We start from the raw sequence: 27,323 nt of genomic DNA on the forward strand, positions 1-27,323 counted from the left end.
AGAGTCGTGTGGTCAGGGCCCCGGGAGGACCAGTCGCCGGCGGTAGACGCCGGCCCGCCCTGTCTCACGTCCTCCGTTGGTTACTTCCCGCATGCTGCAGGCTCCTCCCTGAGCCGGCGGCGAGGCGTGGGGGGCGCGCCCAGGAACGGCTTGGGGTCGAAGCTTCCAGTCGCCCGCACTTCCTCCTGAGACGCCGGTCCGCGGCCGTCTCGGCGGGCGGGATGGCGGCGGCGGCCCGGGGTAGCGGCCGCGCATCTGCGCCCGGGCTGTTTCTGCTCCTGCTGGTTCCTCTGCTGTGGGCCCCGGCCGGGGTCCGGGCCGTACCCGACGAAGCCCTCAGCCACCGGAACAAGGAACCGCCGGCGCCTGCCCAGCAGCTGCAGCCGCAGCCCGCGGCTGTGCAGGGCCCCGAGCCGGCCCGGGTCGAGGTGAGCGGGACGGGCCCGGGAGGGCGAGGCTGCGGAGCTGGCGGCGCCGGGTACCAGGCTCGCCGCTCCCGGAGCGCCGCCCTCGACTCAGGCTGCCGGCGCGAGGAGGGGACCTCGGCCCCGGCTTCCCGGGGTGGAAGACCGGGGAGTGTGCCCTTCCCGGGTGGGCCCTGGCCTCGCCCGGCTCCTTATGGGGGAGGGGAGAGCAGAGCTGGGAGGCCACTGTAAACCTTTAGTTCGGGAGGATGCAGATGCTGCTGAGGAAGGGGGCGTCTTGTTGATCAGATGGATCCTAGAGAACTGGAAATACTCATCCCAAGTAGAAAAGTTTTAACGGAGGGCAGCTGGGAGGCTTTTCTTGTTCTCTGAGAATAATAACATCTGCCATTTCATTGTTGAAGCAGCTTATCCCGAACTGTTTACCAGATTCAGTTTCGCACAACTTGTGATTTTTGCCAAATATATGTGGATAAGGAAGGGTGACTATTAAAAACGTGCTCTGGCTTGTAGTAAGTAACCCTGAGGAATGCAGAGGAATAGTCTGTCTTTGTATGCAAGCAGTGTGGGATGCCAAAGACTAAATTTTTAAGTGTACCAGAATCTTGCATTTTGGCCCTCACTAAGTAGACGTTAACATCTTAATTTATGTTAATAGAATCACTTAGTGATCAGTGTTCAAAATCTCAGCAGCGTTTTTATATTTAATCCCACCCTGGGTCCTGAGCTTTCTCCTCGTTTCCAGTTTGGATTTCTGAACTCAGATCCTCTGTAGTCTTTTCTAGTAGAGGACATGGGCACTCAACCATCACATTTCCACCCCAGGCTACCTCCAGCCTGTCCTCACCTAACTAATCTTCCTACCATTGAATTGCATTTTCCTTCTCAGAAATCGTCAGTGAGTTGCCTGGCTTACTGATTTCAGTCCAGCCTTTTCAGCAGGATATTCAGGTTTCTTGGTAATCTGACTGCAGTCAACCCCTCCAGGCTTTTTAGCCCCACTCCCAGTCATACCACTGTACTCACATCCAAGGCCTGCCATGTGCTCTGTTGCTTTCCAACAAAGACCTATAAGTAAAAGTGGATTAATGAGCTTGAAGCCCACTGATCAGAACCTTTCCCACTTTTCAAGAAGCAGCCAGTTATCTCCTCTCTGAAGACTTTCCTGAAATTTCCTGACTTAGAGTGATTTCTCTCTCCTGCCTGTGACTCCTGGATCCAGCTGACCCAGCTTGCCATGTCCACTTCCAAAATTGAACTGAAATGCTGATTCATGAAATTCATTCTTAATGTTCATCTTTTAGCCTTCTGTCATTTCACTCTTTATCAGAAGTTTATTTTAAAGCAATAAGTATTTTGGGTTATGTAATTTTCCAGGTCTTACATTAAAGTTTTGGTCATATAGTGATTTTTGAGATACAAATAGTGGGAGGTGTGCTGGTTGATACCCTTTTAGACAGCTGGGAGAAGTATAGCTGTGTAAAAAAAAAAAAAAAAAAAGGCAAGAGTGTCCAGTGACCATATTTAAGTGTCCGAAGAATCCTGTCTTTAAAACTGGGGGTGTGGAGGGAAGGGACAGGCACAATATAATTTTTGTTTTTCTATTTTGATACATTCGTGGTGGTTCTTCTTAGACACTAGGAACTTTTTCTGTATTTTAGTAGAATCTAATTATTTTGTTTTTAATTGTATTTTCATGTAACTTTTTGTTTTGGCTCAAGTGTTGGTTTTTTTTTCCTCTTGTATCACAGTATGTTGGAAGAGGTTTTTTCCCCCCCACATAGTTTCTAAACTATGTAATGTCAATATCATTTGCTTTTTTTTGTCCACTTGGTAGAAGTAAGATATCATCAGAGTTAAGTTTAATAGCCATGTAGGCAAGGATTCAGCATCACCAAATATCAAAAAGTTTCAACTGTTTTGCTTTGCAGCTACATGCAACAGATCTTTTAAAAGTGTAGGATACATCAATATATGTTTTCATGCCACTGTGTTAGTTTCCTCTTTTGAAAATGGAGAGGAAAAAAAAAAATCTCCTTTATTAGGGAGCTTTCAAATGTAAGATGTATTGTAAAAATGTAGTTGTATTTTATAGGGTGCTTTGAAGCAAGATTACTGAACTTCTAATAGGATTTTCTACATTGGATTTTTTTTTCTCTCTCCATAATCAGGTGAAAAAAAGTTGAGGGAGTTTACTCTGAACTTATAGTTATAAATAAACCGCATTTCACAAACCCATGAAAAAAGCCCTGTTGATCACTGGGATCCTTTCATTTATGCAGTTCACCTCTAGTGACATACTCAATTTTTTCTTAATTTCTTTCCTGTTGCGAGTATGAACTCCAAGAAGCATTAAGTCCCTTTAGGTCAGGGAGTTCAGATAGATTTAATAGAGGTAATTTGTAATTTGCTGTGTATTCTGGAAGACTAAAGAAGGACTGCTCTGGTTGCAAAGCACTGTTGATAAATCCACGGAAGCCTACCACTTGACCCAGAACAAATTCTCTATACTGTATTTCTACTTTACTATTTCTTGGCATTTCTTTTATGTAGTGTCTTTTAACACAAAGGCCTTTCACACAATATTTTAAACTTTTGTCTGTTTTCATTAAGTTTCAGTCCTGCTCCATCCAGTCCAAACTCCCAGTTCTAACCTCTTTACAGCTAAGACTGAAGCTATCAGGCATGAAGACGCTTGTCTTACTCATTGTTGCTTCAGAATGAAGTGATCTGATGTTACTGCATTTATTTGTTGGTGTTCTACTATCAGAGCAGTTAATTTTAAAAAAATCAATGAAATAATACGTTTCAAATGTCAAAATTTATAAACACATTGCAAAACCATAACATTTATATAAGCAAACATAAACATTCATTAAGATAAAAATGTAATTGTTAAATATATTATTCTGATATGAATTAACAGTAAATTCATAAAAAATATTTAAAAAGCTAAGCCATCCACAAAAAGACGATCATGAATATTTATAATAAAATGTAATTTTATTTATTTTAATGTCATCTTTTAAAACCAAGTTTATCAGTGGTGTCGCAGTTTAAGTTATACATGTCTTTTTACACACATTTTTTTCAACTTTGGAAAGGTTTTTCTGACTTGATACAATAAAGCAATGGCAAGGAGACAGTTATAAGCCAGTTTTAAGCACTTTCCTCTAACTCCTTTATCTTCAAATAATCTCACTTCTTGTGTGGTAACTTGTTGGGGACTTTTGTTTTTATTTTTGCAGGGACATCAATCTTTTTCTTGGTAGCAGGCTGTAGATTTTGTTTAAAAGAAAGCATCTTCATCTTCTCTGGTTTCATTATGTGTAGATGGAGATTCTGATGCAGCTATCTGTATGAGTTTTAATACATATGTGTTCATTTGAACTCTGGAACTAGAAATTATTTTTTTCATTGTTAACTGTTATTTTCTTCCTTTTCTTGAAGATAAAGGGAAGACTCTTTAGATATTTAGAATATTTTTATTCTAGAGAATAAAAGGTTATTCTCTAAATGAAGGTGCTTTTTCACAGTCTCTCAATTTCAAACTAATTTTAACTTTAAGTAAGGAAGAGTTTTATTAAGTTTTTTGTCTTTAGTTTTTAATGATAAGTTATTGACCCTACTCTTAGGATGTAAATAATTTGGATTTTAGATCCAAATCTGCAAGAATGGTATTTGTACTGAGGAGAAGAGTGTATTTCATTACTTTAACGCTGTGTAACTGACCAGTGGAATGCCAAAACTGGAGTTATAGTCACTGCCTCTGACCTTCCTGTACTAATCTAAATATTTGCTTCTATGCTAGTACTTTCTGCCTTCCTTCTGTAATGGGCAAAACTATCGCCCTTTCCATACCCCCTCTCTCCCTGTGCCCATACTCCTGACCTCTAGTACTTTACTTCCTCAGTATCTTTATTCTCTCCTTTTCTTTGGGTCCTTTTTATCTGCTTACACATTCCCACAGGTTTCTCCTGTTTGGAAGGGGGGAGGGGAAAGGCAGTTGTTTTAACTGCTTGCTTGTATTAGTTTCTTTTCTTCAGCTTTATAAATGAAATTTCTAACTAGAGAATTAGCGGCTTTTTCACCTTGCTTTAGTCTTCTGTTATCTGGCGTCATCCCATGTCTTTATACTGAAAGTTCATTTTTGAAGGATACCTGTAACCTAATTAATTGCTAAATCCAGGGCTCTTTTTCAGTTCTTCTTTAACACTGTTAACTCTCTATGTTTTTAAGAGTCCTACTCTTACCTCAGTTTGCGTGAACTTGAGGGAGTTATTTAACCCTGTTGGTTCTCAGTTTCTTCTTTTATGTTAAATTGGGATAACAGCTTTAAGGTTTTGAGTGTCAAATAAAACTGTGTATGAAAATCCATGGCATTTAGTTAGTAGCTCAGTGAAATGATGATTGCCCCTAACTTGACCATCTGTGGTGTTCTTCTGCCTGCCTCTCTAAATATCCAAGACAATTTTCTCTTTGTTTCCCTCCTCCACTCCCTTCCCTAAATATAGACATTGTCTGAAGCTCGTTTTTTTTCAGTGTAATTTCTGCCTTTTCCCTTAGAAATCTAGTCTTGCAAAGCTCTAGCTGATAAATTCAGGTTGCCAGCAACCAAATACATACTTTGAGACTATGCTGGCCTAAACTCAGGTGTTTCATTTCTGAAATCTCTTGGATTTCCAAACCTCTTGGAAATCTTTATTTGAAATGCTTTTTATCCTCAAGTCGAACATGTGTGAAACCAGGCCCCTTATTTTTATTCCTCTTTCCCATATACCTTAGAGGAATATGAATAGTATCTTTGATTCTTTGCCTTTTAAAAATTTTATAATTTTTCTTTCTCATCATGTACAGAATTTTTTCCTTTATTGTGTCTTCAACATGAGTCTTGTGCAGTAGACCTCCTAATTAATTGGTTCAGTGGTTGGTATTCTTTACTTTCTGTCCTGATCTATTAGTCACGGTGCCTTAATTACGTTTGTGTCTTCTACTCAAAAACTTTAAAAGGCTTCTCCCTTGCCTCTTAGCTGGTCCATAAACATACAGGCGTTTCAGTGTGGGCCCAGTTTATCTTTCTTATCTTACTCCAGTCATTCATCTGATGGTTTACTCCCTGTTCTCAGAATAAAGCCTGTTTTCTTTCAAATTGTCAGTCCAGGGAAGGAGGTCGATGTACCTCATGAATTTTCAAGTTATCTGCTCCATGAGTGACTAGCACACATCTTGTTGAGACTTTCCAGGAGCTCTATGAAATGAACCTCAGAATTGATTCCTCGGTGTTGGTAAAAGGTTGGCCCGTAGAGTTTGATTCCTCCACACTTCTGGGTAGTGTATAAGTGAATAAGGGTGTGCAGAACAGTTATTTTCTGGTTGGATCTGCCTGAAGCCAGTTACAGCTTGCAGAATTGATCATCCATGGCTGGGGTAAGAGATTGGGTCAAGTGATTTTTGAAGTGGGGCATAATAGGTGTCTTTAATCATGAGCATGGTGAAAAATCCAAAAGGTAAAAGTGTGTCTCCTCTTGTATTCTAGCTCAGGGGTCAGCAAACTAGTTTACCACTGATTGCGTCTTATTGTAAGTAAAGTTTTATTAGACTAGAGCTAGGCCATTCACTGGAGAAGGAAATGGCAACCCACTCCAGTGTTCTTGCCTGGAGAAGCCCAGGGATGGGGGAGCCTGGTGGGAGGCCATCTATAGGGTCGCACAGAGTTGGACACGACTGAAGTGACTTAGCAGCAGCAGTAGCAGCCGGCCATTCATTTAAGTATTACCTATGGCTGATCTCAGACCATAGCACCAATTGGGTAATTACCAGAGAAACTTTATGGCCCAAGAGGTTAAATGTTTGGCCCTTTAAGAGAAAGTTTGCCCACACCTGTTCTAGTCATCCTGGTTCCTTCCCTGGCCACTGTTACTGTTTCCTGAGATTTCTTGAGCATTAGCAACTATGTGTATACTTTATAAACCTGCCTGACTCTCCACCCCATAACATAATACAGTGACCACATACGTAGGACATACTTTTTTCAACTTAAAAATGTCTTAGTGATTTTTTTCTTACTAGTGTATATAAAACATTCTTACTTTCAGCCCATAATATTCCAGTAAATGCAGCTACCATTTATTAATCAGTTCCCTGTGTATGGGCATTTAGTTATTTTGTCTCTTTTAACTATTTCAAATGATAACAGTATGTTTATACTTGTTTCTAATACAAAAAGTTTAACTCCCTGAGTGTTCCTGTCTCAAACTAATTCCGTTATGTACTTGCCATGACTCACTGCCCACAGCATGCCTTCAGTTTGAGGAGAGTGGGATCCTTAGGGGCTGGAGTTGTTGGGGTAGGCATTGCTCAGCAGGTTCCACAGAAGTTGGGTCTTGAGGAATCTAGATAAATAGGAGGATAATAGGATGGTAGGAAGGAAGTAGGACTGCATGATAGCAAGTTTGTGGTTACCAAAAGCTCATACTCTTGAACTGCACTGTTCAGTACTACAGCTATGAGCCGTGTGACTGTTCTTAACCACCTGAAAAGATGTGGCAGGTCCGAATTGAGAGGTGCATGAGATGTGTGCAGTGAGTAGATACACACTAGAATTGGAAGATTTGTTACGGAAAAAAAGAGGGTTAAATATCTCATTAATTGAAAAATACTCCTAGAGTAGTATTTTGGGTCTATTGGGTTAAATAAAATAATATTAAAAATAATTTTATCTGTTTTTATTGTTTAATATCTGGCTAACCACTGGACTGCCAAGAAATTCTCTAGAAATTAAAAAATTACATTATGTGGCTTGCATTATTTACTGTTGGACAGTGTTGCTCTGGCTCATCCTTCACTAGGAAATGTAAGATTCATTTTGGGAATTAGTATGTGATTACATGGGACATATTGTATAGTTACCAGAATTAAGTATTTGTATTTTATGTTCTAGGCTTAAGGTCATTAGTTTTGGGAAATTAGTTTTGGGATGATTTAACTGGTCGTTTGTGATGTGCTGGAATAACTAACTATAACTGTTTACTGTGTATTAGGCACCATTCTCAGGGCTTTACGTGTAGTAATTCATTTAATCCTAACACCAACCTTATCAATCTATGATAGATACCCCTCATCATAGAGATGTAACTTGAGTCACAGGGAGGTAAACTTACTGGCCCAATGTCATACAGTAACCAGTAATGTCTTGGCTACGAACGCTGACAGTCTGACTCCAGAACCCATGTATTAACCATTACATTCTGCCCCTCTGGAGATGAACTAGGAAAAGAAGCTGGTCCCTGCACATAGTAATTACTTGGGTAATGACAACAAATGAATGAATAGTAATTGATCATTTTCTGCATTTATTAACCTTTTAAGTTTTTAAATCCTCTGTCTTCATAGTGGGCTTCCCAGGTGGCCCAGTGGTAAGAATTCGCCTGCCACTGCAGGAGCTGCCTACGATGCAGATTCCATTTCTGGGTCGGGAAGATCCCCTGGAGGAGGAAATGACAGCCACTCCGTATTCTTGTTTGGAAGATTCCACGGATAGGGGAGCCTGGTGGGTTACAGTCCATGGGGTCACAAATGGACACAATTGAGTGTGCACATACACACACACACATCGTCATAATACCCTGATACTTTTTTTTAAAATTCTTAATCACACCATGGTTGGTGGCTGTTTAACACTAATTTGGGCTATCCAGGATCAGCTCAATATATAACAAAAACTATAAGTTGATTTTTTTTTTAATGCTCTGTAAATAGAAAGATTTTAAGAATATATAGTTTTGGTTTTGCTGTTGTTGAGTCACTGAGTTGTTTCTGATTCTGTGTGAGCCCATTCACTGCAGCATGCCAAGCTTCCTTGTCCTTTACTATCTCCCTGAGTTTGCTCACACACGAGTTTGCTCATGTCCATTGAATTGATGATGCCATCCAACCATCTTATCCTCTGTTGTCCCCTTCTCCTCCTGCTTTCAATCTTTCCCAGCATCAGGGTCTTTTCCAGTGAGTTGGCTCTTCACATTAGGTGGCCAAAGTATTGGTAGCTTCAACTTAAGCTTCTAATGAATATTCAGGGTTAATTTCTTTTAGGATTGACCGGTTTGATCTCCTTGCTTTCCAAGGGACTCTTGAGAGTCTTCTCCAACACCACAGTTCACAAGCATCAGCTTTTGTTTTGCTTTGTGCTTATAAGGCAAGTTTTATTTTATCCTCATAATTTCATAAAGGAATGGAGAGGCTATGTGGCCTCTGTTTTATAGCTGGGAAATAAGAAACCGAGAATATGTGTTTTGATCACTATTGTGTTTGTTTTTAAAAGTAAACATTTTCTGTTTGAAATTGGTTGTAAATGGTATATATATATTCCTAAAATATTTTCTTGGATTTCAGGCCCTAAATATTTTGCAACAAGATTGTTTCATACAAAAAGTATTTCCAAGAGGAAAATGTTGCATTAGTGAAAACTGAATGAAAATGCATATATTTTTTTTATCATGTTTAATGCTCTTAGGGTATTTAAATAGAAAGAAAACTCATTTTCAAAAGAAAACCAGCATAGTTGGAATTAAAATGATGATGGAGAGAAAGCTAGAATAAATGGTACTTGGTTAATCATGAGCTGGCCTTCCAAGGCTGCCCTTTCAATTTAGCCCTAATGCCAAATATTTTCTGAATTGTTAAATTTCCCAAATCTTTACCTTAGAGGTCTAGTCTGAGTAATGCTTTAGTAAAGTTTTCTGATCCTTATCGTGGACTTTGGGAGTCAAGTTTATGTCATATGGGCTTCCCAGGTAGCTCAGGGGTAAAGAATCAGTCTGTCAATGTAGGAGACGCTAGTGTCATCCCTGGGTCGGGAAGGCCCCCTGGAGAAGGAAATGGCAACCCACTCCCAATATTCTTGCCTGAAAAATTCCACGGACTGAGGAGCGTGGCAGGCTACAATCTATGGGGTCGCAGAGAGTTGGACACGACTGAGAATGCACACAGGCTAGCAGTGCATTTCAACCTCTGGAAACCCTCATGAGGTAGAACTCTTTTCTCTGTGTTCAGCTATATATAACCTGCCACCTGTAACTTTTTACTTCTACCCCTTGGGCCCGCAGAGACTTTCATATAGACTTTTTCAGTTATTGGAACATTAGGTGCCCATTCCTTATGTGATTGTTTTAGAGCCTGAGTTAGCAAACCTTTTTTTTGGTCATGGGCCAGGTAATAAATATTTTAGGTTTGGCCACATATTGGTAGGCTCCCTTAAGGTCTCTGTTGCCTAATGTTCCTTTCCTACTTCTCTCCAACCCTCTCCCTCCCTCCTTCCCTTTGTCTTTTTTTTTGCAATCCCATAAAAAACGGAAAAGTCATTTTCAGCTGGATCTACTCTTACCAGTAGCTTGCCAGCCCCTGGTTTTAGAGTCTCTTCTGTCTGAGGTTACCTTCAGAGGGCGGTGGTGCCTTAGCATGTGGTGCCTCAGAGCCAGTGCAGAACTTTGGGGAAGGACTGTGAGGCACAGAAGATGAACTTGTCATTAACTCTTTAAAGTGCTTGGTGCTTTTTTGGAACTTTGTCATATATGCAACTCAAAATGGCCTTAACAGCAACAAAAACTCAGCTTATCTTCTTTATTAGGCCGTGTTACAGACTAGGGTATTGGTGTAGGACCATCCATATATCCAGTGATACTAGATCTCAGCTTAGCTAGAGCCAGCTCATCCGCTAGCCTACTGAGCTTTCAGATCCTGCTTTGTTCTCTTAAGTGTTCATGAAATTTCTCTCAGCTTCCTGTTACTTGAAAGTTTGATAAGGATACCTTAGGTCTTACACCTAAATTATGAACAAAGATTTGAATGAGGCATAGCTAAGAACTCAATTCACATGCATTTAGAAAATAGGGTAATTTTAATGTGTGGCTAGAGCTGGTCTCTGCTCTTTTTCTAAATTGTTTTGTAGACTTGTGCTTGGATTTCCATTTTAACAACCATCAATCAGAGGTTGCTGTCATCACTGAGGCAGTGGTTAGACAGTAAATAAGTCTAATGACTACAATAGAAAAACAATTTCAATTCACCTACAAGTTAAATAATTTAAAATACTGCTATTATTATTTTATTTTATTATTTTTAAAAAACAGCTAATATGTATTTTCTAATTTCAGAAAGGATTTACACCAGCTGCTGCAGTTCATTCCAATAAAGAAGATCCAGCTACCCAAACTAATTTGGGATTTATCCATGCATTTGTGGCTGCCATATCAGTTATCATTGTATCTGAACTGGGTGATAAGACGTTTTTTATAGCAGCCATCATGGCAATGCGCTATAACCGTTTGACAGTATTGGCTGGTGCTATGCTTGCCTTGGGCCTAATGACGTGTTTATCAGGTGAGTGCTTTTTCCTCTTGATGAGTTTACTGCATTTAAGAGAAAGCATGATCGCCCTGAGGGCCCCCCTTAGTGGCTGAACGCACATGCGCACGACAGCGTTGAATCACTGGATCGTTCACACAGTTATGTTGGAATTTGGTTTGTGCTCCAGAACTTAGGAAACAGAAAATGTTTTCAGTACAAAAATTCCTAAAAACCATATTGCACTTTTAAAATTAAATTTTTAGCTATTCACAATCAAGATACATGCCCCTTATTTTTTTTTAAGATTCTTTTCCCATTTAGTCCATTACAGAGCATTATGTAGAGTTTCCTGCGCTATGCAGCAGGTTATTGTTAGTTACCTATTTTATATATAGTAGTGTGTATATGTCAGTCCGATTTTCCCAGTTTATCTCTTGCCACCCAGCCTCCCCCTGCCCTTATTCCCTGGTAACCATAAGCTTGTTTTCCGTGGCCATGACTCTACTTCTGTTTTGTAAATAAGTTCATTTGTATCCCTACCCTTTTTTTATTTTTTTAGATTCCACGTGTAATCTGTGGGCTTCCCTGGTAGCACAGACGGCACAGAATCTGCCTGCAATGCAGGAGACCTGAGTTCGATCCCTGGGTCAGGAAGATCCCATGGAGAAGGGAGTCGCAACCCACTCTAGGCAAGAAACCTAGAGAACTCCCATGGATAGACCATGGGGTTGCAAAGAGTCAGACATGGCTGGCTGACTTTCACTCACTCACTATAAGCAATGTCATATAGTATTTGTCTTTCTGTGTCTTACTGGCTTTACGCAGTATGACAAGCTCTGGTTCTATCCATATTGCTGCAAATAGCATTATTTTGTTCTTTTTTTTCTTTTTTACTGCTGAGTAACATTCTGTTGTATATATGTGCACATCTTCTTGATCTGCTTCTCTGTTGGTAGACATTTAGATTGCTTCCACATCCTGGCTGTCGTGGGCTGCAGTTGCCATTTGGGTGCATGTATCTTTTTGAGTTATGGTTTTCTCTGGGTATATGCCCGCCTGGGTCATACAGTAGTTCTGTTTTTAGTTTTTCAAGGAAACTCCATATAATTCTCCATAGTGGCTGTACCAGTTGATATTCCCACCAACAGTGTGGGAGGGTTCCCTTTTCTTTACATCTTCTCCATAATTTATAGACTTTTTGATGATGGCTGTTCTGACCGGTGTGAGGTAATGCCTCACTGTACTTTTGATTTGCATTTTGCTAATAATTAGTGATGATGAGCATCTTTTCATGTGCTTTTTGGCCATTTGTATATCTTTAGAGAAATGTGTATTTAGGTCTTCCATTTTTTGATTCGGTTATTTAGTTTTTTAATAATGAGCTGCTGGAGCTGTTTGTATATTTTGGAGATTAATCCCTTGTCCGTTGTTTTGTTTACAAATATTTTCTCCCATTCCGAGGATTATCTTTTTCTTTTGTTTATGGTTTCCTTTTGCTGTGCTAAAGCTTTTAAGTTTAATTAGATACCATTTGTTTATTTTTGTTTTTATTTTAATTACTATAGGAAGTGAATCAAAAAAGATCTTGCTGAGATTTATGTCAAAGAATCTTCTGCCTACGTTTTCCTCTAAGAGTTTTATAGTACCTGGTCTTATATTTATGTCTTTTAATCCACTTTGAGTTCATTTTTGTGTCTAGTGTTTGGGGAGTATTCTGATTTCATTCTTTTACATGTAGCTGTCCAGTGTTCCCAGCACCACTTACTGAAGATACATACTCCTCATTTATTCACTAATGCTAATATCCAAATGGAAAAAATAGTAAAATTATATATTTGATTCAAAGTACTCATTATAATATATTTAAAAAGACAGATTTTAGCAAGCACATGTAATATGAATTTAAATATTGTGTAATAAATGTTAAAACACTTAAAAGACAAACATTTAAAAAAAATAACTAACAGTTTTACCCACTATACCAAAAATTAGATCTTTGAAACTCCTTGAACTTAAGATGAAAAGTGAGAGGGCTTAAGTAGTTTTTCAAAATGATTTTAGAGATGTGCCAGGAAGAGGTTTGAAGACCACCGATACAGCTTGTTCCTTTAGATAGTCCAGGTGAAAGGAGCTGTCAGTACCTTGATCCTTGCTTTCACTATGGATATTTTTGCTTTCTTTTTTTCTTGTTAAGTCCAGATAAGTTTATTTATATCTGATATCTAAGAAATAGGACTCAAGCCACCACGGAGAAATGCGTGTTTCCTGTTGGTGGATATTTGGAAGTCAAATAATGAGGAATCATGTTCAGTGTATTGTGTACTATTAAGCTATTCTTACCCATTATCAGTAAAGGAATGAAACATTCTTAGAGTCCCAGTTTGTATTACTATTTGAGTTACTATTATATAGGCTTCAGTTTAAAAAAAAAAAAATTAAGACCAAGAGAATGTAAACCTTACACTAAATAACTGAACATATTTTAGTCTCTGATTCAGAAGCTACCTTGAGCCATGTAGTTGGGTGGAAAAGAACGAGTTTCCCCCTTAGCATCAAACTTGGATTAAAGTTTAATTCTGCCGTGTTTTAACCTAATGACAAGTTACCTAACCTCTTGGGGCTTCAATTCCCCCTCTGTTAACTGGAGATAGTATATAACTGCCTCATGGGGTCGTGGTTTGTATTAAAACAAGCTCTTATATTTCAAGTACTCATTCACCCTTCTCTTTCAGCATGCAGCAGATTTCTCCTGAAACACAGTATGGGACAGGTGCTATTACTGGCTGCTTAGATGCTTGTTAAAGTCTGTCTTTTTAAACATAATGAGTATTTTATTGAATTTAAAAATTTACTACTTTTCACATTTGGGTATTAGCATTATTCATATTTCACAATAAAAACAACTTTCTCTTCAAAAGCAAATTCTGATTCTAGGAAATAGGATAAGTGGGACAGGTTGTAAATGGTGAAGTCACTTGTTTGGAATGAGTTTGAGTAATACCAGAGAATTTTATTTTTGAAACTTCCATCTTTAAGGACCACTGGAAGACTGTCCTCTCTCTGCCCATTCCCTGCTCGGAATCTGGCTCCATACATTTTCCCCACTCTGCTTGGGTTTAGCTTGGGTTTAGCTCCTGTCCCTTAGCTCTGAGCAGGGCTGATCTCTTCTGTCCTGACTCTTGGCCTGTCTCCCTCTGACTGCTGGCACTGACAGCTCCTCACGTGGACTATTTGAAGGAACAGGCTGTATCAGTGGTCTTTAAGCCTCTTCCCTGTATATCTCTAAAATCATTAAAAGACTATGTGCCCCCTCTCACTTTTCATCTTAAATTCAAGAAGTTTCAAAGATGTAATTTTGGGTATGTTGGACGTTAAATTGTTATAGTTGGTGTTTTTTTTAATCTTACCAGTATTTTAACATTTATTATACAGTATTTAAATACATATTGCATTTGCAAACTGATGAAAAAAGAAATTCCAAAACGAAAGAAGTCCCTTATGTCATGCATGTTTAGCAGTCTTTCAGGGCAGGTTAAACCCTGCTGCGCTGCTCAGATCTGTTTGCCACTCTGTTTCCTCATCAGCCTTGTCCATACTGAACTGATGCACCCTAGACGGTTGAGTTCAGTGCTGGCGAATTTCAGCAGTCTGTAAGTGTGGGGATATTGCTTTCCTTTGTGAAATTTCCAGTTTGACAGTGTTTTTTTTCTTGTTAGCATTCCAGATTTGCTCCTAAACTGGCTTGCCTTTGCATCCTGAGCCCTTTCTCTGCGTTCTATTTAGGGGCCTGGAGCTGCTTTTGGAGGGTGCAAGTGGCAGGAAAGGCATGGAATCTGACAGCTTGAACCTGGGGCTGAATCCAGCCTCTACTGCCTGCTCATTATGCAAACAGGAGCAGGTCACGTGGCTGCTGTCTGCTGAGCGCCATCTGTGTGCATGACACTTCAGGGCGTCTTTAGGGCAAGTCCTCTCCTGGTGCAGATGGACAGAGAGAGGGACATATCATCCGTCCCATGGCTCACAGGCAGTGGAGCTGGGATTCAGAGGCAGCTGTGTCTGACTCTGAATCCAAGGGTTTCCAATGGCTTTCTTCAGGATAAGAGGTTCTGCAGGGAGAGGGGGATGAAGCCTGGAGGCTACACAGTCGGGGGAGCTATGGGCCCCCAGTCTTTCCTTTGAGAAAAATTTTACTGTCATCTGTTTGATAATTAAGACTTTATTGGGAAAAGGTTTGAAGCTAAAAAGTGATTGGAAAATAATTATATTTTTACTCCATTATGACTTTCTAAGTTATTTAAGCCCCTGGAGAATCTTTGCTGTAAACGCAGGATAATATTAGCACCATCCTTAAAGAATAGTAAGATTAGATGAAATAAAACAAGCAAGCCATCTTGTTAGTTCTACACCAGTTAGCTCTCTTCCTCCTTATCATAAAAAGGCTTTGCATCTAGGTATGGCCCAGCTGTGCCCAGGACACAACTGTTGAACCATTTATTTGGATATTTTCACATTATTTGCAATGCATGCTTAGTTGCTCAGTCGTGTCCAACTCCGTGACCCTTTGGATTTGGACTGTTGCCCACCAGTCTCCTCTGTCCATGGGATTCTCCAGGCAAGAATACTGGAGTGGGTTGCCATTTCCGTTCTCCAGGGGATCCTCTCCAGCCAGGGTTCGAACCCAAGTCTCCTGTATCTCCTGCATTGGAGGCCGATTCTTTACCCGCTGAGCCATTCAGGGAAGCCCTTAATTACAATTAATTCAATAGATACTTGTTTAGAACCAACTGCTTGCCTAAAAATGTGTTGGGTCTGTGACCAGGGATGCCTGGTGGAAGTGGGATGGGCTGCTGGGTAATACAGCGGTTCTGAGAGTGTCTCCTCCTACATCCCACCGTGAAGAGAGCTTGATGTCTGAACAGCCTCCATCTGGCATTCCTGTCTTTAGCTTTTTTCAAAATTTCTCACTAAAATTCAGACCCATCAAGAGAGGCAGTTTCTCAGTTTTTGTGAGTTTGTTCCTTGGGAGGAGCGACCATAGAAAACTCAAGGCAGATCTGGATGAGGGCCTCAAAGGGATGAGCTGGGAGATAAGAGCAGCTGTGGGCTTGCTGGTGGCACTAGTGGTAAAGAACCCGCCTGCCAATGCGGAAGATCTGGGTTTGATCCCTGGGTCGGGAAGATCCCCTGGAGAAGGAGATGGCAACCCACTCCAGTATTCTTGCCTGGAGAATCCCATGGACAGCGGAGCCTGGCAGGCCACAGTCCATGGGGTCGCAAGAGTCGGGCACAGCTGAGCAACTAAACAAGAGGCAGCTGTAAGGTTACCATTGATTTTCTTCCTGACTTGGCCAGAGTGGGCCTGTGCCAGTTGTCCCAGGTCTTGGGTCTACTTGCCCTGTTCTTTTAAAATACACCCAATGGTGGACTCTGCTGGTGATTCAGTGGTAAAGACTCTGTGCTGCCATTGCAGGGAATGTGGGTTCGATCCCTGGTGAGTGAAGTTCCATATGCTGAGATGTGGCCAAAAATAAGATTCACCCAGTGGAATCTAAATACCATTGGGAGTTTGATCCTTAGCTTTACCAACACCATCATTCCTTTAATATTAAATAAACATTTGGAAATTTACATTGTTCTTTTCTCTCCTTTAATTCTTATTTTCATTTACTTTCCTCACAGAATTTTATCCCTATGATAAATTTTTTGCTTGAAAGTCTTCTGTGGATCACATTGTCATATTTATCTGTAGCAAAAACACCTTTAAATTGAATTGTAGAACATAGTGAAAATTTCCTTTATTAAGTCTATAAATGTTAAATTTTTTTATCAGTTGAATTATAGTTACTAGGACAGAGTTGATCATAATAAAATATATCACAAATTTAAGTAAACACTTTTTAAAAGTTGGAAATGCATCTCATAATGAGATGATAGAACTGTACTTTTAAAATTGTCCATTTTTTATACTTATTGCTAGAATGAAGCTAGGTTTAAAGTCAATTCTGATCTTTAAAAAGAAACATAGATATAAGGGCTGAGATATTTTATTCACCAAAGCAGACAGGAAGGAATTTTGTTATAGCCTTGTCACTCAGTTCATTGAACTCCTGGGTTATATGCTAAAAATCACATATTAGTCTATCACCAAGTGATTTCAAGTGACTTACCAACTGACAACTTAATAAGGCCTTCTGTCAATTTTGTTAAAAGCAGTTGGATACCATCAAGTATAGCAAAAAATTTTTTCTAAAATTAATCAAATGACTGTACTTATTCATATTAGTCTTTTATTTAGAGGTCCTTTGTTTAACTGGATATATTTAGAAGGAAGTAATTGAGAAAATTGAAATATTTTTAATTTCAGTGTACTTTTATCAATAAGGGATTTTAAAGTTGTGTCATATTACATGTTTAATGGGGCCTTGGAGCTACAGATTTAGCTCATTCAATTTATGAAAAATGTCTGTCACACTGCTATGACAATTGGTCCATAGTAAACCATCTAAGTCAGGTTTATTTTGTATCAGAAAACATTTACTTGGTTTTTTAACTTAATAAACATGATATATGTCCATGGCAACTGTCTGTTTAGAATTCTGATTCTAAAATGGCTGGCTGGCGAGACTGGGCCTAGAAGCCCAGCTAGGCTTGAGCTGCATGGGAAAGTAAGCCACTGAGATTTAGTATCTTTGTGATGCTCTCTTTGTTATAGCAAGACTCTGCCTTAGGGAAGAGCATGCCCCTGGTTTGGGGATGAAAGAAGCACAATTTCTAAGTAAAACTTATTGAAGCCAAAAGATTCTCTTTCTCATCCACGGCCATTGTTTGCAGTGCCTGTCACGCTCTTATTTCAATGCCATGGCATCAGAAACTTGTGTAAGACAGGGAGGACTGAAGCCCCATCTCTGGTTTATGATGCCTTGACTAGGTGTATCAGTATTTCAGACCCTCTCTTTGGTGCCCTATGATACCTTTTTATGCTGTGAGAAAGGCACTGTAGGAAGCTGCGTGAAAGGCATCTTGGTAGAGGGGCAGAGGGCAGCTGTGAAGGGATGTGGGCATGGAGGACCGGGATGTGGGCATGGAGGACCCGCATGTGCGAATGTGCCTGTGGAAGTTGAACTTAGGGAAATAGATCTCATAAACTTCATCTTCCACAAACTGGAAACTCTGTGTTTCAGAGCCTTCAGTAATCAGCTTTCCTAATTACAGAGTTCAGTTTTCATTTTAATGAGCCCCTCTTACCACATTCATGGGCATCTTTTTATTCTCTTGGTTTCTAAGACATCCCCTGCTTCTAGTTACATTCTTATCTCTGAAAAAGAAGGTACCGTAAATATTGACATTCCGCCTAGTTTTTAACCCTCGGCCCGTTTATTCCCCCGCAACTAATATTCTTGTGCCACATGTTTTCAGTTTAATTACTTGTAAGTCAGTGATTTTTGACTTGATGCAAATCACTTGCTTAAAGAGAAATAACCTCTCATTGTTCACAGAACCAAAGTACTCAAGTGTCTGAGGAAAGGCTTCCAAAGAAAGAGGAAATAGAGGGACAGTAACCAGGGGAAGAAGAACAGTGTTAGAGTGCCAGATAGTTTTTTGCTCTCTATGGAGATGTCAAGGCAGAAATCATGGGACTGTGTCAGTAAGTAGTTCTTTTAGATTATCTGAAGATAAAAGGAAAACTAAATTGAGGAGATTTAAAAGATCTGCTGCATTTCTTTCTAAAATTTTAAAAACCATTTATGGAAAATATTTTAAATTTACAAAGTTGCAAAAATAAGATCGTTGGATACCTATATACCTTTTATCCAGATTCACCTGTTAACATTTTTACCACATTTTCTTTAGCATTTGTGACCTCTCTCTTTATATCTCTGTGTATCTCTAGGTGTACAATATGCACATTTTATATATCTGTAGAGAAAGTATATATGCACAGTATACATCTTTATAGACACAGGTTGATACGTTAATCTTATCATCCATATTTTAATTTTGTCAGTTGATCTGATAATAGTCTCTGTCCTCCTGTAGAGGATCGAGTCTAGGTCAGATAATGCATTTAGTTCTCTTTAGCTTTTAATCTGAAATGTTTCTATAGGCCTTTCTTATGTATAATACTTTTTCGAAGCTACATCCCCCTCCCCCTTTAATGGGCAGCTCCTCATTTTGTGTTTGTGTGGTTTTTGCCTCGTGACTGGGTTGGGGTTATGTATTCTTGACTAGAACCCCGCAGAGCTGACGGGTGCCCCTCTGAAGAAAGTCACACCTGGAAGCATGAGGCACCCACTTGTCCCTCACTGATGGTCTCCTAGTAAAGGCTACACTGTCTTTATCCTCCCTCACAGTTAATTTGTAATCTTTTGGGAGACATTTTAAGACAGTACAGATAACCCTACTCCCCATTGTTTAGCATCAGTTGATGGCTCTTACATGATCTGAACTCTGCCTCGATGCTTGCAAAATAATGGCTAATTCCAAAATCCCACCCACATTTACCAGTGAGCCCTGATATGCTATTCCAAGAAAGAACTCTCCCCACTCACATTGGTTTGTCTGTTTATTATTAATGTAAACTGATGAACTCCTTTTTTTCAGTGGTTTGTAATTAATTACTTAACTCTATTGTTCCTTAAATTACCCAAGATAGGGCAGCTGGGCACCCCTCCAGGCCGATGACTCCGGTGTCCTTGTGACATGCTATTTTTTGTTTTTGTTCTTCCTTTTTTTCTAATATAACAAGATAGTGCAGGTTCATCTTACACCTGCTTTGCCCGGTCCTGGAATTAGCAATTTCTCTGAAGAGCCTTTTAGTGGGAAACACATTAGAAACCAAGAGCTGAGTGCAAAGTTCCAATGTTCCTTGTTACTGAGACATTTGGGCCTTCTCAGTGGACAGAACTAGAAAATATGTCTGTATTGTGTGTGTGTGTGTGGGAGGGGGCCACATATATACACATATGTGTATAACTTATATATTGATATGCACAGAAGCATAGACTTACATTTCTAAACATGATTTTAAAGTCTTTTTCATTTTGTAATATAATGAATCAGGGAATGGTTCACCTATGCAGTTATATATCCGATTAGGCAGTTTTATAAGTGTTGTGCCCATTTTAGAAAAAGAGCTGGTAAAGTGAAGAGTAATTGTATTTATTATATATATGGAAATGCCCTCTGGCCCTGCCATAGTTTTTAATTACTAACTTTATATTATCAATGTGAATGTGTTTCACAGTTAGGGTTTGGATTCTTGATATAGTTCCAGGTGTAGTTTTTTGTGTAACTTATACAGTTAATCCCTCTATACTTTAATGAGAGGAAAGAATAATACTGAGGAAGTTTGAGTCTGTTATGTATATATGTGTGTATATATATATGTATGGAATTATTTTCCTTCACAAAGTATTTTTATTTTAAATAGTTGCAAAGAAGCATAGTTTGAACATGCCACATAAGAATCTTGTCATGATTCTTCACGATAGAGGTTTGTAACTTAGATCTGTGATGAAGAAATATCATGTAGGACAGTTGTATACAGCTTCCAGGTTATAAGATCATGAGATGTGTAGAGTACATCAAAGTTACTCTCCTAACTAAAGAACTGTGCCCTGCATGACCTGTGGCAAGCCAGCCTCTGGCGGAAGGTGTCTGAAGAGATGATTATCTTTAGATCTCCCGAGAGTCTGTGTGGAACCTCTGCCACCTTCAGCTGCACCACTGATTTCTTGCTAAACTGTGATAGATAGGTCATTGGTTAGACGTAAGGGCTCAATATTAGTGGAGAGAAAGAAGTAGAATTTAAGATTCTTACCTGTTAGCTTCTAATGTGGACCATTTTCCCTTTAAAACAGGGGTAAATGATGACTTCTGAAGTTAGCTGTTTCTTCGGTTGGTGTATAATCTGCTAATTAATCAGACACATCATTGCATTTTCTTGCAGTTTTGTTTGGTTATGCCACCACTGTCATCCCCAGGGTGTATACATACTATGTTTCAACTGCATTATTTGCCATTTTTGGCATTAGAATGCTTCGGGAAGGCTTAAAGATGAGTCCAGATGAAGGTCAAGAGGAACTAGAAGAAGTTCAAGCAGAATTAAAGAAAAAAGATGAAGAAGTAAGTCAGAGTGCGGTTAAAAAGGCACTCAACTATTAAGAGTAAACACGATATAGAAGTTTTTCAGTGGTCATCCATATCTGTGAGATGTGTGGGCTACAAAGAAATAGCTTATTTTGTTTGGTTTCCATTCTTACATCTGGCTGTGATAGGACTGGGTTAGTGGAAATCTGGTAGAGAAGGGCCTCAGGGATAAATATTGAACACCTGTAATCAGGTTTCTTAATTAGATTGATTATAAGCTCCTGAAAAATAGGAACTTGTTTATAATTTTCCCTGTTTCTTTCCACAGCATCTAGGGTAACAAGTGATCAATAAATGTTTTATTTATTTTGTTGGGAAGAATTGGAAAAATTGAGAATATTGCATTTGTTGCCATATGAGACCAGTGGTTCAAAAAATAAGTTGGGATCAACATAACTTTAGCTTCTGAGAGCATATTCCCATAGACTTTAAACACTCTTTAAAAGAAAGATTAAGCATTTTGGGCCATACTGGCTTGGTTTCTGGGGTTACTGTCTTTTTTTTTTTTTTTTTTTTTTAATTTAGTTTCAACGAACCAAACTCTTAAATGGACCAGGAGATGTTGAAACTGGTACAAGCACAACAATACCTCAGAAAAAGTGGCTGCATTTTATTTCACCCATCTTTGTTCAGGCTCTTACATTAACATTCTTAGCAGAATGGGGTGATCGCTCTCAACTGACTACAATTGTTTTGGCAGCTAGAGAGGTAAGTGGTACTTGGAGACAACTGCTTCTGTATTAAAACTATCATTACTTTGCTCCAGAGGTCACTGGACAGAGTCAAGGTGGGTCAAGGGATGACTTCATATGCTTGACAATATGTTTTAGGTCTAATAACAATGCTAACCTTTAAAACTGACCTTTCCCCAGTTTCTACAATCAGTCAGATTACTCTCTTTTGACTCCTCTTTGAGTTTTGCCAAAATGACAGTGTGGCTGTTGTTTTGGCTTAGTTTTGTTTTTTTTTTTTTTCCTTTTTCTTTTCTCAGAACCTTCCTTTATATATTTGTTGAAAACATAAACTGGTATATAATTATTAAAGGCCAGTTTGGCAAATACCTAAAGCATTAAAAGTAGGTATCTCTGGTTTCTTCTATTCCTCGTGCTAAAAAAATTATTTGAGTGTTGCAAAGGTTACTTAGAAAATTTAAGTCTTAGCCCTAGGCTACTCAGTCCTAAGATATTAAGGCAGAGGAGATCTCAGATCATCTTGTCCTAGCCTTTTCTTTATAGATCAATTCCTGAGGCCCAGAGAGACTGGGTGGCTTGTCACTAGGACAGAAGCTAGTTGTTGGTAGCAAGGTCAAGGACTAGAGCCAAGACTGTCTGCCTTCTAGGCGTTTCTCCTGTATCTTGTTCAGAGTTGTCAGGTGCCACTCTGTAAAAGATAACTTTTTAAAGAAAATGTTAAATCCTTATATATTTTGAAGGGAATAGTAAAGTTTACACGAGGGTCTGTTGTTCACACGGATTAAGATCTGCTGAGGAAACAGTTGTGGGACAGAAATGCTGCTACTTTTCAGCTCTTGTTGATCTTAACTAATGCTATTTCTTATTTTATATCTATTAAATCACATTGTTTTTAGTCAGATGATAAGATTTTAGATAGCAAGCTTGATTTGAATTTGTTTTTAACTCCTAGGAGGTATCTACCATAAAAGAATGAGTTGCTCAGCTTAGGCTGCAGTTAAGAATATAAAACAAGAATTGAAGGCCAGGGCTAAAATAGTTAAAGCTGGACAGTTTTGTCAAAGAAGCCTCAAAAATGTTGTATTTTTTTGGGGGAAAAAGGGAACTCAATTTTTTGAGTCCTATGTTTAAAAATAAACTTTCTTTTTAAATGTCATTTTAATGGCTTTGCCCTATGTTTGTCTTGATTTATAGCCTTTTTTACTGGCATTCAGATTGCCAGAACTGGGACTTGAAAGTAAGTGATCATTTCATGGTGGTGGTGGTGGTTCTGCCATGTGAGATGTCATGATGGCGGAATCGTTGCTTTTTTCCTAATACTGTCACCTAAATGGCCCAGAGTAACTTGGGACAGGCTCAACATTCCCTGGGTTCCTGTGGCCCACTGCTTGCCTGCCAGCAGTGCAGTGAATGCTTCCTGGGGTCGAGTCTCTTGCCACGTGAGCACATGACTGCAGCATCTGCTTCCTGGGTGGTTTGGGGCTGAAACTAGACAATGCATGTGGGGTCCCAGACACAGGGGGCACTGGGTGTTAGCTGCCTTCTACACTCAGCACCACAGGGACAGGTAATGAGCTCTTCAGGGGCACAGATGTACTCGTCTGTTTTTGTTACTTTAATATTCTTAATTAGGGGGGGCAACTTTTTTGTATAATCCATGCTGTAGTCTGATTCACTCCATTTTGGTCTAAACTTCATTTCTGTTTCCAGTAAAATTCAGCATTCCCACTTTGAATTTCACAGAATCCTCTAGTGCCCTTTGAGATGTTGATAGGTACTCAACAACAACAAAGAAAAAGGTTGAGGAAAAAGGTTCCAAGGTCCAGTAAATTTGGCAAATACTATAACGTGGTTTTTCATTTTGAAGATGGAATATACAAAATAACAAAGACTGAAAAATCCTGTATTAAAGGAACCATTTAATTTTATTTAATCCAGTGATTTTTCAGGTGTCATTTTTAAATAGAATGAAACCATCTTCTGTTAGTTTTACAGGGTGTGATGCACAGAATTTGTGGAATGCGGTCCCACTTTTCCGTTCCGCATGAACACATTTCCAGTTGTCTCCATTTCCCCAGTTGGCACACACACTGCCCACCCCAGCAAATGGGCCTGCTTCCTACTTCACGGAGGAAAGCAGAAGTCGTTTCTTCATTGCCACCCGTCACAGTGACAGTCCTCTCCCGCCTGTTTGGGTCTCAGCCCTCTATGCTCCACTTAGAGCCTAGAATCTCTGCCTTCCTTCCAGCCCAGTCTTGTTAGCAGTTTAGCATGCACGAGTGTTTCTCATCTAAAAAAGTTCTACCCCTTCCTTAATTCTGCTTCTCTTCCAAATATAAAGCTTCTTCGTGCCCTACTTCCCTGAGCCTCGGAGAGCTTGGCTGTGATGGGAACAGGAGTTGGCTCTACTTCCTTGCTTGCTAAACACACTGGACTCAGTTTCTGACTCAGCGGTGCTTTAAGCTCACTGCGGCCACGGATGGGTCCTGCTGTGGTCTTCTTGGGAGGCTACTTGCTTGGTCACCTGCTCAGTCTCCCTTGGGCTCCTCTCTGCTGTCATCCTTCAATGTTGCCTTCCTCATGACCGTATCGTCAACACCTTCCGCCCTGCTCTCCTGGGATTATTACTTTCAGTCCCATCGCTGCTTCCCCAGCGACCCCAGCTGACTCTTGAACTTCTCTACGTTTAACTTCTGTTGGCATCCACACCCCCTTCTCCATTTTCCTTTATTCCTCTACCTGTTTTACTCACCTTGGTATCACTACAATTCATCTAGAGAATTATGGGTGAGGAACTTGAGTGTCAAGTCTGATTTTTTTCATACCTGTCATTTGTCATTAAGATGTATCAGTCATGTTTCAGTTTCTCTCAGAATCTATCTGCTTTTTTCTGCCTGGGCTCCATGCCAGTCCAGGCCAGCATTCTCTTCCCAGGGCTACTGGAGGAATTTCTCAGTTGATCACTTGGTTTTGTCTTCTTTCCCTCCATTCACTGTAGACTTAACTTTTAAAGCACAACCTGTCATGTCACTCCCCAGTTAGCAACCAGTCAGTGTCTTAAAAAGTCTAAACTTGAGGCTTCATGACACACCCCGTCCTACCATGATGGACTCCTTGCTTGTGACTCACTGGTTCTCTCTAGAAACACACAGGTGTTTCATGGCTGTCTCCTGCTGCTGGCCTGCTGCCAAGTCAGGTGATCCAGCTTGTCTTTCAGTGCTGTCTTTTCTGGAAAACTTTCACTGGTCTCCCAGTCTGAGTGCCTCCAGTCTGCCTTGGTGGCAGTTGTCTACTGAATGATGCTGTGTCCTGGTGCTTTAGCTCAGCAGAGGCTGAGAGGCACGGTCTCTTCTTGGGAAGCATCATCAGACAACACTGTAAAGGCTGGCATAGTTTCTTAGAGAGTATCAAATACTGCCTGAGGGAAGAGGTGTCCAGGCTGTCTCCTTAGCACTCACTTGAGTGAAATATTGCCTGTGAGATAGGGTTAGCAACTGCTGAAAGACTGGATTAGGTTTTTTTGATCTTGCACATTGAGTTTATTTTCCTTTTATCTCTAGTCCTAGGTATAATTGGAACATATTCCTTCAAGCAGCCATTACCCATTTTATAAATTACACACCTGAATTTGTAGAACTTTTTCCTGCTTTGGTGTTTTTGCTGACCTCTTTTCATGGCTGGAAAGTAGTCATCTTTCTCAGGTGGCAGTTTCCACCTTGGTTTTAGATTAACGGTGCCCTTGTTTCCAGGATCCCTATGGTGTAGCAGTGGGGGGAACAGTGGGACACTGCCTCTGCACTGGACTGGCCGTCATTGGAGGAAGAATGATAGCACAGAAAATCTCCGTCAGAACTGGTAAGTCTTTTATTTTTAATTAGAAAATACCATTTAACTTTTAGCATCACTGAGGTTAGAAAAAGAATGTGTGTCTTCAAAAGTAAACTATGTCTTTGTTACGATAATCAGAAGTCCAGCGTATTGGTTCTGCTATTGCAAACATGGGCTGTTTTTCACATGTGTAGATGTTAGTAAAATACAAAGTCACGTCAAAGCATTACTGGATTCATAGTAGCTTTTTGTCAAGTTATGTGGACACTTGAGAAATTTTAAGCTTTGAAACATATACGGAATTGGAAATCATAGGTGGAGATTATATTTACTGATTCAGCTGAAAATTTCCTATGTACCTGATCTTAAAAATGAAATAGAAATAGTCTCTTTGCTTGTTCAGAAGTTGTTGAAAATTTTTATAATTTTTTTTAGTTGGAGTAAAATTGCTTTGCAATATTGTTTCTGCTGTACAAAAGTGAATCAGCTATATGTATATATATCCCCTCCCTTTTGAGCCTTTCTACTCCTTCAACCCCCATAACTGGCTTTTAAGATGAGTTATAGTTCTATTGTTGCCTATCAGCATTGTCTGAATTTAATATAATTGTTTTTAAAACAGTGCTGGAAAATAAATTCTTACCTGTTTAGAGTTGGGCACGTTAAGTATTTTACTGTGGAAATGAGGTTGAAGTGTTTCTAATTTTTTTTTTTGAGTTTATTAGAATAGGCAACATCATGACTTAGAGGAATTTGCCTTTAACTTTCTTCTGTTCTCTTACAGTGACAATCATAGGAGGCATTGTATTTTTGGCGTTTGCATTTTCTGCACTATTTATAAGTCCCGATTCTGGTTTTTAATGTGCTATTGTTCATTTGTATTTAGTTTAAGATAGGTAACTTTATGTACATAGTGTATATTATAACTAAAAGTGATGGAAAATACTGTATTTTGTAGCATTGGTTTGTGAGTTTGACCCACTTAATGGAAGTATTATGTCCAAAAGAAATAATCACTGATTCTATTTGCAAAATGGAGTTTTAAAAGAAACCTGATACTTGTGTGAGTTTTTCCTTTTCTCCAGCGTAATTATGTTACTATAAAGTCCATTTTTATTTTATTGGCTTTTCCTTTTTGGCTGGGGGTGAGGTGGGCATAGTATTATATAGAGAACCGTTGTTCAGGGGGGTCTGCCACTTGATTTTTTTTCAGCACTGACTGATCCCTTTGTAAAGAATATAAATTTTCTCCTGGATAACCGGGTGTTTTAAAATGTTTACCTTAAAATTCTTCCTGGGGGAAAGAATGAATTAATTTCTGTCTTTTAAAACATTTTCCTGAGCCAGTAAGCAGTAGTTTAATCAGAAGTCTTTTCAAAATTTGTCTTTTAAGAGCAAGAGAAAGGTATTGCTGTTATTAACATGACAACTGTTTGCCAGGTCCTTTCTTCCTCTTTTTTAATTGGGTAGAAGACCCAATACAGTAACAGTCAATATTTGACCATGTGGAATTACCAAATTAAGAGAATACTGTGAGTGTATTCATATTTTTTCTATACTGAATAAACAATGTAACATACAACATAAATAAAAGTGGTATGACCAGTGCTTGTTTTTCCTTGTGTGTTACGCTAGCTCCTAATTTCCTAATTTATCAGTCATATTGGTATTTATAGACCAGTTTCTGAAGTTGACTGTTTTAAACCACTATCTGAGCCTTCACAATCCTAAAGGAAATCAACCCTGAATAGTCACTGGAAGGACTGATGTTGAAGCTCCAATAGTTTGGCCACCTGATACAAAGAGCCGACTCATTGGAAAAGACCCTGATGCAAAGATTGCGGGCAGAGGAGAAGGGGGCATCAGGATGAGATGGTTGGATAGCATC

At 39.5% G+C, this 27,323-nt stretch overlaps 1 protein-coding gene across 1 annotated transcript; it reads left to right on the forward strand.

Moving 5' to 3' along the window:
- On the forward strand, nucleotides 1–27,043 carry TMEM165 (transmembrane protein 165). The gene is made up of 6 exons (XM_027971006.2): nucleotides 1–428; nucleotides 10,574–10,799; nucleotides 20,716–20,891; nucleotides 21,441–21,623; nucleotides 25,357–25,462; nucleotides 26,220–27,043. The coding sequence occupies exons 1-6, from the start codon at nucleotides 222–224 to the stop codon at nucleotides 26,294–26,296; spliced, it is 975 nt and encodes a 324-aa protein (XP_027826807.1). The 5' UTR covers nucleotides 1–221; the 3' UTR covers nucleotides 26,297–27,043.
- Nucleotides 27,044–27,323: the final 280 nt, after the last annotated feature.

This window comes from Ovis aries, chromosome 6, assembly GCF_016772045.2.
Source record: "Ovis aries strain OAR_USU_Benz2616 breed Rambouillet chromosome 6, ARS-UI_Ramb_v3.0, whole genome shotgun sequence".
In the NCBI taxonomy this organism is placed as follows: domain Eukaryota; kingdom Metazoa; phylum Chordata; class Mammalia; order Artiodactyla; family Bovidae; genus Ovis; species Ovis aries.

Coding starts and splice junctions, on each gene's coding strand:
- TMEM165 (XM_027971006.2), top strand. CDS start 222: ATGGCGGCGGCGGCCCGGGGTAGCGGCCGCGCATCTGCGCCCGGGCTG. Junction 429..10,573: donor CCGAGCCGGCCCGGGTCGAG/GTGAGCGGGACG, acceptor TTCTAATTTCAG/AAAGGATTTACACCAGCTGC. Junction 20,892..21,440: donor TAAAGAAAAAAGATGAAGAA/GTAAGTCAGAGT, acceptor TTTTTAATTTAG/TTTCAACGAACCAAACTCTT.